General features: G+C 44.4%; 1 protein-coding gene across 15 annotated transcripts in view; it reads right to left on the bottom strand.

Moving 5' to 3' along the window:
- Positions 1–14,713, bottom strand: part of CSPP1 (centrosome and spindle pole associated protein 1) — a 121,290-nt gene that overhangs the window by 21,233 nt on the left and 85,344 nt on the right. For 9 of the 15 annotated variants that reach the window (XR_008306938.1, XR_008306937.1, XM_053249259.1 and 6 more), the window contains 5 exons: positions 11,992–12,096; positions 6,571–6,637; positions 6,293–6,416; positions 3,632–3,771; positions 2,885–3,019 (listed from right to left, as the gene is read on the bottom strand). Coding sequence is in view for 13 of the 15 variants with exons in the window: in XM_053249259.1 (XP_053105234.1) it covers positions 2,885–3,019; positions 3,632–3,771; positions 6,293–6,416; positions 6,571–6,637; positions 11,992–12,096 (571 nt within the window). In the remaining 2 variants the exon portion in view is untranslated. The remainder of the gene's footprint in view (positions 1–2,884; positions 3,020–3,631; positions 3,772–6,292; positions 6,417–6,570; positions 6,638–11,991; positions 12,097–14,713) is intronic. The other 6 variants (XM_053249260.1, XM_053249265.1, XM_053249269.1 and 3 more) reach the window with 3 other exon arrangements.

Below are 14,713 nucleotides of genomic sequence, written 5' to 3'. Positions count from 1 at the left end.
CTCCTCTTGAATGCGGTACAAGACCTCCAAATGCTTGGAGGTAGGAGTTGATGTCTGGAGAATCTCCCATGCAGACTTCGCCACCCTTGAAATGTGAGGTAACATCGGCAAATACACTGGTTGTAACCCTGATGCCTTACTCATCATGTTATACACTGGGTCATCCAGGTCCAGTGACCTTTGCTTGACGTTGATGCCCAGAATATGAGCCATCTCCACAACATGCTGGTGATACCCCTTCATCTCCTCATTTGGGGAAATGGAAGGGATGGCAGCGACATCATCGCTCAGATCTGGTACCGTGGGCTCTTCTGGCACATCTGGTTCCGTTGTGCCCGAAGATTAGCTGTCATTATCGTCATCATCCTCTGAAGAGGAAGGCAAGGGTGAAGTAGGAGGATCTTCTCTCGAACGCTGTGATGCACCACCACCTGCCCGAGACGCAGTATGTCTGGGTGCCAAAACCGGTTGCTCGATTAGATTCGTCTGCAGTGAGACTGTCCATTTCGTTGGCTGGGGGAGTTGCGCCATCTGTAGAGAGATAGATCTCATTTTGCTGATGAGATGCACATGTTCTGGCGGCCAATTGGCCTGTAGGGAGACTGATCTCTGTAATAATGTGAGAGCAGTAGTTTGAACCGCTGATTCTTTCAGATGTCATCTCGGTGAAACTGGGCAATCATTCTCACGCAACATAACTGGAAGAGTGAGTACTCTTCTGGAGAGATAGTACAAGTAGTGTGCCATCTGCCCTGGGGAAGGAGACCCATTATCAGTGTCGTTGGCCCAGTACAGGACAGTGTCTTTGGGATTGGCGTCGAGTCCTGGAAACCCTGAAAGGTACTAGAAGAAGGGGTGTTGCCCTCAGACTGCAACATGTGGTGAAGGGTGCCATCTGGACTGTTGTCGCCACATGTGTCACGCCCAAGATCCATAGGAGCGGGGACTTCATCATATCCCTGATGAAAATCGAAGTTGATCTCAGGTTCAAGTTCAGCATCTTGAATAATTGCTACAGTGTCAATGTGTCCTATGTCGGAGTCGAGGCTGGCATCGTTTTCTCCGAATCCTGTGTACGGATTTATAGCGTTGATCTGCTTGGTTGCTGTTCTCGATGTCCAAGGCGCTGTTGATGCCATCGCATGAACAAACTTCAATGCGTCCTTGATCGTTGCTCTTTCTGTCGACATCAACGGAGATTGCCTTGGGGTGGGTGCCGGAGAAAGAGAGGCCGCTCGATGCCGTGGGCTCCGATATACATAAAGACCTGATGGGGAAGGCGTGCGCTTGGAGTGGGTGCTTGCATCCTTCTCCTTGTGCTGTTTAGTTTTCTCTGCCCGGGGCTCCAACGTTGGTGTAGAGCCTTTTCTTTTAGTGGAATGCAACGAGCCCTCCGGCTTCCTAAAGGCCTGGGTTGCTCTCGATGCCGAAGCTGCCGAAGTTGAGGTGGCTGTCATAGCCGCCGATGTTGAGGCGGCTGTCTTGGCCGACGACATCGCGGCAGCCTTCCTAGCAGCCGAAGACAAAGTGGTCAACGTTGAAATTGAGGTGGCCTTTGATGACGTTGCCTCCGAGACTTTACACTGCGTTTTCGCAGGTCTCAGCACCGTAGCTTCTTGGCTTATGCTGTAGCGCCTGTTCCAGCAACGCTACTTAGAGGCGAGCCGCACGATTTTTAAGAGTCTGCTTAATAAAAGTACAGCAGACTGAGCAATTCAAAGTATTATGGGCATCTCCGAAACAGAATAGGCAGAGTTCATGCCCGTCAGTAGAATGGATCTTCCCGCGGCAATCACAGCACCTCTTGAAGGTGGTTTTCTCCCTTGCCTTGTCGGAACTCATAAGAAAACAAAGGGGGGAATATTACCAAAGGAAGTCATGATGAGCATTCTGTGGTCCAGTCAGGGTAGATCCGTCCAAGTGGTCTGCTAAGAAGTCCGGTGTCCGATCCAAAGTCCATTTGGGATGAGTGAGGGAAACTGAAAGGAAATCCAATATCCATTCCAAGTAGTTTTGTTTGTTTGTTTGTTTGTTTGTTTTTCAATTTCTCCGAGTCACCGTAGGCTAAGGATTGTCCGAAAGGATTAATCAAAGTCCAAGCCAGTCGGAAAGAGCTTAGCAAATAATAGACGTTTGAGAAGCAGTTGCATCCGAAGACGCGATCGCTTAGGCGGTCAACAAGAAACTGAGGAGAGAGACGCCTAACTGCCACTTACGGGTACTGCAGTCACATGCTGCTGGCGGTTGGGCATCGCGAGGAGCTAACGAATTCTATCTGAAGCATGGTCTGCGCAGGCGCAGAACCCAGTCATTATGGATGTATGGAACCACTATCCAGATCAGAAGGTTCCACGTTCCCTCCCTGGCATCTCCAAGATAGGGCTGAGAGAGATTCCTGCCTGCAACCATGGAGAAGCCGCTGCCAGTCTGGGTAGACAATACTAAGCTAAATAGACCTATGGTCTGACTCAGTAATATAGCAGCTTCCTATGTTCCTAACACTCGCCCCAAGACTTCAATAAGAACATACTGATATAGCAGAAATAAGAGAACTTGACTGGATGATGGCTTTGCACTAGATTATCAGGGGAATGGCTAAGAGCTTGAGGGGAGAGAAGGAGCATGGACTTCAAAGGCTAAAAGGCAACACAGCCATTTATGTGCAGAACTCAGAAGCTGACCCATCGGTTACTGAATGTATGCCATCTGCTGAACTTCAGCAAGGCTGTGGATTTTACCAGTATATTTTATGAAGGAAACATGCACATATACTGCAGATAGCACTAAATATGAAGCAAGCCTACAACTGAAGATTCCCACAGCTATATTAGATGCACAGCCCATAAAAACCTCATCCATTTTGATCAGATCCGCCTTAGTTTACCTTCTGCATTTTTCTTCATTTTGTTTAGTTTCTTTTTTTGCTCCCTTAGCAATGCCTGTTGCTGAATGTCCAGAGCGTCGTCATTAGTGGGAGGATCAGGATACCTGTATCTCATTTCTACCCGTGTTTCTGAATCTGTTGTATAAAATAAGACATTCAGAAGTCTCACAATGTTGTTTTCTTCATGATGCTATGAAACATGTATAAATATTGACAGGCAGAATATGCATAAGCTCTTATTTTAAAGCTGTCTATGATGAAAAGTATTTCCCAATCCAAAATAAATTCTAGGGCACTATGGAAAAGATGCATATGAGCCTTTAAACACACACACACACACACACACACACACACACACACACTTACTTTGTACAATTACCAAAACTAGTGTTTTGGTTATTAATTGTTCCCTGGGGCTCTCTCACTAGTATGTTCTGAAAAAATATTTCAATACTGGATTAAAACAAGACATGGCATTATGATTTGGTTACACATGAACTCACCAATCCACTAAGAAAGAATGTTCTAAGAAATGGAATGTTGCCTTCCATTTTTTAAAAATCCTGTAGATATACTGGCCTTAGTGCACATACCCATATGGTTTTCTGTAGCACTACACAAGCTCACAGCATTCTGTAGGTGGTGACCATACAATGAAGCACTGATACATTCGATTACTATCTCTCTTTGAAGCAGAAGAAACAGTTGGAAGTCATTTTGTATCTCCTCATTAGTAAAACAACTAACCTTTGTATTTAAGTTCATTGAAGTCACGGATGTTTTGTACATTGAAGGGATCAACAACCTCCTTTGATGACGGTCGCCTGACTGGAGCTTGCATACGAAGTCTAGCCATCTCAAATACATCCATTTTCTCCTTCCTCCTGCTAGAAGTGATCAAACACATGCTTAAAACAATAAGCTTTTCAGAAAAATGTCTAAAAGTCCAGTTAGGAACTAGCAAGTTGTTGAGATATTCCAATTCAAACTGAAATTCAGGACTGAATCAGAGTGAAAGGTTTAGCAAATCATTTCACAGCGCCTGAAATCCCTGGGAATCCTTGGGAAACCATGAGTCAAAGCAGGTACAAAGAAAATAGGAGACTTCTGAAAATCTCCCATCCCCTTCACACAATAGAGAAGCTTAGTGTGTCAGCAAAGGATTAGTCTAGATTAGGGATTTGCACAAAATGGATGTTGCATTTCGATTTGAGCTCGAAATGAAACAAAATGCTCAAAACCTTTAGTCAAAACAGCGACCAAGCCAGCTTTTTTGACAAACTCAAAATGTTTTGAGTGCAATTGGGGAGGGCTGTTTTTCCAGGGAGAGCTGGTCTACTGATTGGGGTTGGCAGGTAGACCAGGCCTCCACTCCGGACTTAGCACATCGGCCCACCTCATAGGACGAGTCTATCCACTGTTTGAGGTCTACCTACTGCATCTACCAGTGACTGGTTTACCTGGTGACTAATCTAACTACCGTGACTACCCGGTAGACCAGTCCTCCGAGGTGGACTGACATGCTAAGTCCGGAGCAGAGCCATGGTCTACCCACCGATCCCAATCAGTAAACCAGCTCTCTCTGGAAAAGCAGGCCTCCAAAATAGCACTCAAAACACTCAAAATGTTTCAACTCAAAATGGGGTCGTTTTGTTTCGAGCTCAAAACAGGTCCTTTAAGAGTGTTTTGTTTTGAGCTCGGAACACTCGAAGCGGCCCATTTCGAGATCAAAACATTTTGCACATCCCTAGTCTAGATGTCAGCCACCAGCTATATCCCATTTTTAGATAACTTCATAGGGCAGGGGCCAGCAGCACAGTTTGCAGTAGGACCTGGGAGAAAGGCCAGCACTCGTCTATGTAAAGCAAAGTCTTTGTAATCTATACTGAACCTAAACCAACAAGGAATAGAGGGCCAGGATTTGAAAGAAAAGGTGTTTATAGTTACAATCATTATCTGATTCATTGTATTTATTAAATACAAGGCAACTAATCCCAAAATTCACTTAACTTCATTCTCAGTAGATTTACAAGCACTTAAAAGGTTTGAGAATATCCATATTTTGAAAACTTTGTTTAATAAGTTCTAAAAGAATCAAGTGCAGACTTGTCTGTACACTTGGTTAAGCATCCATACATATCTTTGGCATCAAAAGAAAGATAACTAAGCAGGAATTCAAGTATCCACTTACACTGGTGCATCCCTAAAAGACTACAAATGAGTGAGTGAGAAGGGAACTGTTGCCTCTGAAGTTTGAGAAAGTGCCTCAGAGGTACATTATTTAGGAACCCATACAAGACTCAGCTACAGTATCTTTAGGCTATAAGTAGTTTTAGCCCCCATGTCAGAGCGTGCTATTTAAAGGTGGGCTGGACGCAACATCTCTCAGTTCTTGGACGACCGCCGTGGAGGACGACCATCCAGGTAAGCAGGTGAGTTCAGCAACGTTGACAGAGAACACCAAGGGCAATGGCATGCACAGGTCATGAAGGTCCTTAGAGAGGAGTTTGGCGTTACAGCCCTCACACTTCTTGAAGGACTTTTTCGCCCCAGCCATTTTGACCCGCCAAGAAGGGTAGTCAAGTCCGTTCTGTGGGTCAAAACCAATCATTGTTCATCAGCCGGTCCACATTCGATAATTAAGCCAAGGAATAATTCATCAGCCAGAAATGGGTCATACACTGATATCAGTCAGGTGGTTTTTTAAGAGAATGAAGCACAAAAAAACTCATGAGGAACTTTCCGACTAAGAGTGGCAGACTGAGGTCCAAACGCAAAGGCAGTCGGAAAAGAACTTAGGGATGTTGCATCCAGCCCGCCTTTAAATAGCACACTTTGGAGTGAGGGCGGGCTTGGACGCCTCAACAAGCTGCGGCATGGCTACTGCATGGTTCCTGCGCAGGTGCAGAACCCATTCTTATGGATATCGATGGATCTCGATCTAGATGAATCAGGTCTGTGTCTGCTCCCCAGGGAACAGAATCCAACTCCCTTGCACTGAAGCAATAGTCACTGGCACATAAGAACCCCTTCCATGAGCAAAGCACAATGGGTTTTTGCCACCTACTATGAGCCACTTCCACCTCTTTCTTGCACCAGGAAAGAAGCAACATCCCCTCTCATAAAAGATGCCATGGTAGCTGTTGCACTACAGTCTTCTCCTTGCTCTAGTAAAGAGTAGTATGAAATGACCAGATTGAGCCAGCTGAGTATGATCCATAAAAGCATAAGGCAACAAAATGCAGCAGAACAAAAAAAAATCCCTGTAGTGCTCTTTCCATTAGTATTTCGTTTTATGGAATTTTAATTCCACTGCAAAGTATTTAATATTTGTTCAGTTGCATATTACTTGCCAGAGAGAAGTTATCAGCTTTAACAAATGCCTCAGCACAAAAGCAAAGGCCTTACCCTTTTGCTTGCATGTCGTCATCATCACTATTCACTTTTAACAATTGCTCCTGTAGTCGTCGCTCTTCACTGCGGAGCTGTTTCCTCATCTCTGACAGTTCACTTATTACATTCTTCCTTTCTTCTGGAATTAAGTATTTTTAAAAATGATACAGAATATGGATAGTCCAGCATCCCCCTTCCCTTAAGAACTCACGGGGGTGGAGCGGGGGGGGATTCCTTTTGGTCAAGAGCATAGCCAAAAGACTTAAATATTGCAGGACAAAGAGGCTTCTTACCATATGCACGTATCTGGTTTCTTCTAGCTGGGACTGGAGGAGATGGAACTCTGTGTTGTGGAAGATCCTAGTAAAACAGTAAAATATGTTTTATTTTAAAGTAATCAAAGCAATAAAAGAGGACAAAACTCCCTCCTCTCTTATTTTCAAGCATCCCAAGAACCATGACATAGCAACATGAGCGCAAGCAGGAAATGCATTCGGTTTTCTCAAGAAGCAGCCCATCCATGCCATGTAGCAAGCTGCTTTTGAAATCAAAGGACATGGACCTGAATTCAAGGGGAATTTCAAGAGCAGCTTGAAATAGAAGGGTACAAAATTCCACTAGGCTAGTGCAAACGCCCTGTATGGTAGAGATATGCACTAATGGCTCATGCACAGACTGGTGGGATGGGGAGTGGTTCCCTTAACAAGCTGGTAAGCAGGTTCTTACCTGCTCCACTGCTGCCTCACTGCTTTTCCAGGCACAGAGCTCACACTAGCAATGGCCGCACGGGGCTGTGGCGCTGTCTGCAGGCAGGCAGCCAGCCAGCCGAGAAGCGCCACAGCCCCACACAGTTGTTGCTAGGACAAGCAGCATGCCTGGAAAAGCGGTGGGGCGGCCGTCCGAGCCAGTTCAGTGCTTCCCAAAGGAAGGATGCAGTTCAGTGCTTCCCACTGGCTCATGCACATCTCTACTGTATGATCCTAAGCAGCTTCTTCATAGAAAATCCCCTTCACCCTCCATATAAAACTTGACTGTCACTGGACAACAACTGAGAACATTTAGTCTTCATTGCAAGCATAGTCTTTTGGAAAGCATCAGTGCGCCAGGTTTTGCTTTATTTGACGAGTCTAAAATTAAAGGGCTTAGCAAATGTTTCTTTGAAGGTACATTTGGCAGCTCTATCCTCTAAACTCCCAAGTACGGGTACGGGGCACTCTAGTCGGAGTGAGCATAGGCGAGAGACCCCTTCACCCTCATCGGTGCAAGCTTCGGAGACGGAGTGGAGTGCAGTACCACGGGCTTCTAGTCCAGTAGCGGTTGCTCTCCAAAGCTGTAGCATTTTCCATTTACATAAATAGCTACGCCTAGTTGACTTCCGTCTACTATTCAACAGAATAGTTCTCAGAAGTTTATTCTCCATGCTGTTAATTTCATGAATTGCCACTGGGTAAATGGCATGCATGATGCACCAGTTCCACAATTTCATTGACAAGGTGCAAAGTGTTGGTGAGACCGTACCCCCCTGCCTGTTCAGATAAGCTATTGCTGTAGTATTGTCCAAGTGGATTTGCACCACGGCACCCCTCAGCTGGGGTTCGAAAGCCCTCAGTGCTAAGAACGCGGCTAACATGTTGCTTACCTGTAACAGGTGATCTGGTAGTGATCCGTTGAATCCATAAGTAGATTTATTTGATTTATTTAATCCTTCTGCACCCGCCACCAAAGGGGGGCAGCTAACTAATCACCCATCTACTTATGGAATCAACGGATCACGATCCAGATAAACAGGTTGCTTACCTGTAACAGGTGATCTGGTAGTGATCCGTTGAATCCATAAGACCCGCCCAGAAACCAACCCCACTGCAGAAGTATGAGACTCAGACAGAACATTGGGAAGCAGATTGCAAAGCGGTCTGCACAGAAAACTAACGGAAGACGCCCACTGCCCAGTATTAGTGAACAGTAGCACGTGCAGAAGGGCGGTTGGGCGTCGCGAGGAGCTACCTAGTCGGCCCGAGAGGTGCCTGCGCAGGCGCAGAACCCCTTTGGTGGCGGGTGCAGAAGGATGCCTTCTACGGCAAGACCCTTTTCAAAACACTTCGCCCATATTCCGCCTGGCGCGCCATGCGAAGGTCCACTGCATAATGTTTTACAAACGGTTGCTGTGAAGACCAGGTTGCAGCCACACAGATGTCATCCATCTTAATGCCGGAAAGATGAGCTGCTGATGTCGAGTAAGCCCTGGTAGAGTGAGCTCGAACTGTCTTAGGTGGGGTAACCCCTTGCAGCCTATAAGTTAATAGGATCAGTTCAACCAACCAATGTGCAATACGCTGTCTAGACACTGGTTTTCCCTTACACGTGCCCTTGTATGCCACAAACAGCTTATTTGTCTTTCTGAATTCTTTTGTCCCTCTCAAATAGTACAACAAAGACCTGCGTACATCTAACGAGTGAAGCGTTATCTCCAATGTTGTCTGTGGGTCCTTAAAAAAGGTTGGCAAGACCACCTCCTGATTCAGATGGAATTCTGTGACCACTTTAGGGCGGAAACTAGGATCAAGCCTCATAACTACTTTATGTGGGTAGAACAGGGTGTAAGGCTTGTCTGCTCTCAACGCAGACAATTCACCCACTCTTTTTGCTGTGGTTATTGCTATGAGGAATGCAGTCTTAAGCGTTAGCAACCTCAGGCTAGCCTCATGCAGTGGTTCAAACGGTTGTTCTGTCAATGCCGAAAGAACCAATGACAAACTCCACTGCTCTAAAGGTTCCTTAAGCGGTGGGTACAAATTATTCAGTCCCTTCATAAACCTTCTACATTCAGGATGTGTAAATACAGTCTTTCCATCCCATGTTTACGGGGGGATGTAAGTAGATGGGTGATTAGTTAGCTGCCCCCCTTTGGTGGCGGGTGCAGAAGGATGCCTTCTACGGCAAGACCCTTTTCAAAACACTTCGCCCATATTCCGCCTGGCGCGCCATGCGGAGGTCCACTGCATAATGTTTTACAAACAGTTGCTGTGAAGACCAGGTTGCAGCCACACAGATGTCATCCATCTTAATGCTGGAAAGATGAGCTGCTGATGTCGAGTAAGCCCTGGTAGAGTGAGCTCGAACTGTCTTAGGTGGGGTAACCCCTTGCAGCCTATAAGTTAATAGGATCAGTTCAACCAACCAATGTGCAATACGCTGTCTAGACACTGGTTTTCCCTTACAAGGATGTCGAAGGCTTCGATGTCGATGCCGGAGGAAGCTTCGATGTCGATGCCGACGGGGCGCGCGTGCTCTCCAAAGCTGTAGCATCCGCTACTGGACTAGAAGCCCGTGGTACTGCACTCCACTCCGTCTCCGAAGCTTGCACCGATGAGGATGAAGGGGTCTCTCGCCTATGCTCACTCCGACTAGAGTGCCCCGTACCGGCAGCTTCCTCAGCCTCCTGACGAAGCCTCTTTTCTCGTCGCCTCTGTTCCTTAGAAGAGATCTGCAAGGGCTCTTAAAAGGTGTATCGGTGGACACGGTTTTAGACTGTGCATATACAGCTCCGTGTACCTCCCTCCCCGATGCCGATGTCGATAGTGTTTCAGGTCGAGGGGTGGGAGGGCGCAGCGCGTCTTCATACAGGGCAGCTCTCAGACGCAGAGCTCGGTTTGTCCTCGTCTGCTTAGAGAAGGCACAACAGATCTTGCAAGCCCCTGTGTTGTGCTCCTCTCCTAGGCATAGCAGACAGGAATCGTGGTGGTCAGTGGAGGGCAACTTAGCCCGACACCTCACACACCGCTTGAAAGTCGTTTTCGTTTCCATCTCCGTTAACAGTCCAGTTCAATCCAATAAAATCCATCCGATCTTTCTCCAAAACTAGTCCGAAAGCCGTAATCCAGTCCAAAACACAGTCCAAATTCCAAATATACGATAATATCCATCAAGAAAATAAAATACTTTTCGCTACCGAGGAGCCCAAGCGAGGTCTGAACGCTGTGGCGGTCAAACAGAAACTAACGGAAGACGCCCACCGCCCAGTATAAGTAGTGAACAGTAGCACGTGCAGAAGGGCGGTTGGGCGTCGCGAGGAGCTACCTAGTTGGCCCGAGAGGTGCCTGCGCAGGCGCAGAACCCATCTACTTATGGAATCAACGGATCACGATCCAGATCATAATGTATCTGAACATTATTTCCAACTTATTCAGGCTCAGTCAGAGATTAGGATCTTGTGATTGCACATATTGCATTGTAAGTCCATTAGAAGTTAGCTACTATGATCTGCGTGTGTGTGCGTGTGTGTGCGTGTGTGTGTGTGTACACACGTGTGTGTATATATAATACATGTGTGTGTGTATACACACACACACACACACACACACACAGAGAGAAATACATTTTAGAATTCATAATACTAGAAGACCATATTGCTCCCAGCACTTAACATATGCAATACAATGCAAAATTTGAAAATAATGTACCAATCAAACTTCCATATCGAAAAAGGGAAAAGAGAGAGATGACAATATGGGGTAGGACTATTCAGGCTACTTGGTTATCATTTTCTCTTGGCTAGCTGAAGGTACCATCCATCTTTAAAGTAACCATATCATTATTTCTTATGCTATTGATAGTATTATTCCGCTCAAATCTTCTTAACTGTACTTATTATTCCAAAACTTTCTCAACTTATTCCACTCACTTTCAAATATAGTCATAGCTTTAACTTTCCTATTTTAAATTTTAACGAGTGCATTTATAACCTATCAGATTGCTTATTAAGACCTCAACTTAACACTAAGATTCAATACAAAAAAATCTTCTCTCACAAATAAACACCAGAGAATTGACTTCACTTAGGTAACAAGCCTTTTTTCAAGTTGGCAGTCAGCATGCAGTGGGATTCCTGGACAACTTGATGACATAAATAATTCTAACATGCAATGAACTTCTCAGACCCTGAACTTTCAACAACACAGATTATTCACAGCAGGTCCAAAGCATGGAACTGTAGAGTCCATTCCACACTGTACACATTAATGCAATCTAGTTCCTCAGGGATGGACATTTGAAAATATTATAAGGGAAGAATTCTTTGAATTGGTTTTGTTGTTATTAGATAAAATACTGCACTTTTCAATAGCTTCTCTGCAACTTAGCAGGCTGGATACAGATGTGTGTCTGCAGGCAAAGTATATGAACAATAAATAAGAAAGCAGCATAAAAAATTTCAACAATGGCCAACATCCTGAATTATGAGGAATTGGTGTTAGGGGGAGAAAGCTCTGGTGTTACTGATGACTTGAAGACTAATGCAGTGCAGGCTCTTTTTGGCGAGCATGCACAATTTTAGATGTTCCCCTGCCCCAGAAATGCTCTGTGGCATGCAAAAAGGTGCCCCTGAGGGTTGCATGACTATCAGGGACATATTTTTGGATGGCACAGAATGCTTCCAAGGGTAAATGTTGTTGGTTTGTCTTTTTAAAAAAACTCCCTTGTCAGAGCTGCATTACTAGAATGCAGCAGCACCTGTACTTCTTCCCGAGCACCAGCACTTCCTAACTCAAGATGTCAGTCAATATTATTAGAACATTGTCAAGAATTAGCCAACTGAGGTGTTATTTTATTTTCCCCACCTCCAAGCAGCTGGTTTAGCTCTAAGAAAAATTGTTTATTCTCTTCTGCCAGAAAGCAGAGATGTCAGAAATCTATTCACTATTAAAAACCATACATACGTGTGTATAGTAAGATGTACGGCTTTCCATCAAAAGCGATCTTTCTTCTTTTAATAATCCCTTGTTCTGAAGAGTTGGGATGAGAGGAGAAGGTGGTCTAGAAATCTGAAAAACGGGGAAGATACAAACAATTTGCTTCATATTCAGAAGCTTATAAGAAAAATAGTGAGGCATTAAGGAAAGTCTTTCTTTAAGTGCTTCAGTTCACAGAATACATTTAATGCAAATACATTTTATCTTTGCTTCCTCAGTCAGAGAATTGCATCCAAACCACACCTTCTGCTATCTTGTGTGTGTATGGAAGGGGTGCAGTTTTAGCCAAATCCCCCTTTAGCCTCCTGAACCATCTGAAAATTTGCTCCGAGGGTCTTCCCAACCCTCAGGAGCATATTTTCAAGAGTGCAGGGGGTTGAAGGAAGCAAGGAAGAAGTGGTGAAAAATGAGCCCTCCTTCATTAAGCGAACACAAAATGGCAGAAGTAGAAGGTGAGTATTCACTAGAACCCAAAGTCAGCTTTGGTTAGTTTTTTTAGGTGTGTGCAAGGAAAAATGGCCCCAGGTTTATTTTCTACTTAGCTGCCTTATAGTATCAGACCATTAGTCCATCTTGTGCTTTGTACTGTCTATACTGACTGGCAGTGGCTCTCCAAGGATTAAGGCAGAGATTTCTCTCAGCCCTACCTGGAGATTCCAGGGATTTAACTGTGGCCTTCTGCATGCGAAGCAGATGCACTACCACTGAGCTATAGTCCCTCCCTATACGACATTAAGTTATGATAGTTTTATTTTAGAGGTAAATATATCCTTCATTTTACATAATAAAGCTATATATATATATTTTTTAAAAAACAGCTTTAAAAAACTGCAACACATCCCACATTTTTCTTCATTGTTTTTCTTAATGCTGTATAGATACATTGTGGAAAGTCTCTCAAAACAAGAGGCAGAGGCTTTAGTCCTTGTTGTGCTAGTGACAACAGACTACCGCACCTCCCTGCATATTCAACATCAACATATTGTTGGAATTTGTCAACAGTGACCCCTTTGCACAGTTTTCAGCTCTATGATCTGTATACTCATTTTCTAGTGTATCAATCACATTGCCTATTATGCACACATTCCAATTAGCATACAGACTTCGGATGTGCAGGCACAGTAGGGCCTGCTACCATGATTACAGTCTCCCACCCACTCACATGTATAAAATGAATGTCTGCACAGGGATTTTGAAAACTACAATTGGTTAAGGCATTCGAATACAACACAGCAAGCTGAAATTCAGTTAGGTGAAGAATGGATTATGAATACGTTATGCTGTGGTATAAGATCATGTGACAAAATATGATCCAAGTTATGACCAAGACTGCTTAAATTAAGAAACCTAACCCTAACCCTAAGAAAGAAATGGGCCTTTTTGGCTTTGGTATATATTAGAAGGAAGTAGCTCATAAAACAAAGTTTATATTTCCTTAACAGTCATTTATAGAGATTAACCTGTCAGGCCAGCTACAGGCACTGAAAGCCATGGTTGGATGGACTGTAGAACTCTCTGGAAACTGTCTGTTGCACATGCTTCCCTCCTGCCCCCCTCCCACTACTTTTCACAGTTCCACCACCTAACAGAAGCATTGAAAGAACTCCTGGTTCAAAAACGTCAAGATTTCTTCAGTGTTAAAATGTTTTAAATTAAAGTTTGAAAGAAGTGTACCTCATTTTGGAATATTTTAATGTTATTTCAACTCTTTTTAATTCTAAGTGTTTTATTCCAAGAGAGATTTTCATAACAATGTCTAGGAAAAATTTAAAAAATGAAATGCTGGTCTTAAAATAATAAAAATGTTATCAGCATAAATGAAAGTACTTCACAAAGGATCCCCACAAAGGGGTCATCATAGTGTTTATGCCTTTGGGGCAGGGCTGCTCATCTTCAGCCCTTCTGCAGATGTGGCCTACAACTCCCATATTCTCTGGCTATTCGCCACTGTGGCTGGGAATTATGGGAGTTGTAGTCCAAAAACAGTGGGGGGGGGACGCTAAAATAAAATAAAATAAAATAAAATAAAATAAAATTAAAATTAAACTTTATTTGCTAGCCATCCCATAACAAATTGTTGAGGAGGTCTGCTTGGGGCTATTCATACAACGGCACTGACGGGCAGGCGGGAAGGCAGGGTTCAACCTACCTTCCCGCAGACAATCATGTGCAGCCCCTTGGGGTTGTGCAAGCTGCCCACACGACCTGTGCTCCCAGCAGCGCAGGTAAACAGACGCCTGTACTCATTATCCCGGCCTCTGCATATCCCACAAGGTTCTAGGTGTCCATCTAGGCATCTGAGTTAAGGGAGCACTTGCTCCCTTAACCTCAGCTCAAGAGAGGGGTTAGGCTGGGAAGGAGCGCCAGAATCCACGCAGATCCCAGTGCTCCACACAAGCAGCATAGCCCAGGTTGCTTGTGAGAACAGCCTCTTTATGTCTGCCTGGAGCCTTAACATAGCTGCTTCCCAGCAACATTTGTTTTATTAATTAATAGATTTATATATTGCTCTTCTATCTTTCCGAGTACAAAGGGTGGTTAACACCACAAATAATTATAAAGAATCAAACATTATAAAATACTTTCTCAAGATGAAGACGAATCAGACGTCCCATAAAGCAGCAACCAACAAAAACAGTAGCAACCCTAAACAGTTAAACCAGGCTATCATTCTGGTAAAAAGAGTTGT

The sequence above is a fragment of the Hemicordylus capensis genome, chromosome 4 (assembly GCF_027244095.1).
Source record: "Hemicordylus capensis ecotype Gifberg chromosome 4, rHemCap1.1.pri, whole genome shotgun sequence".
NCBI classification, from domain to species: Eukaryota; Metazoa; Chordata; class Lepidosauria; order Squamata; family Cordylidae; genus Hemicordylus; species Hemicordylus capensis.
This window is presented reverse-complemented; position numbering and strand designations above follow the sequence as displayed.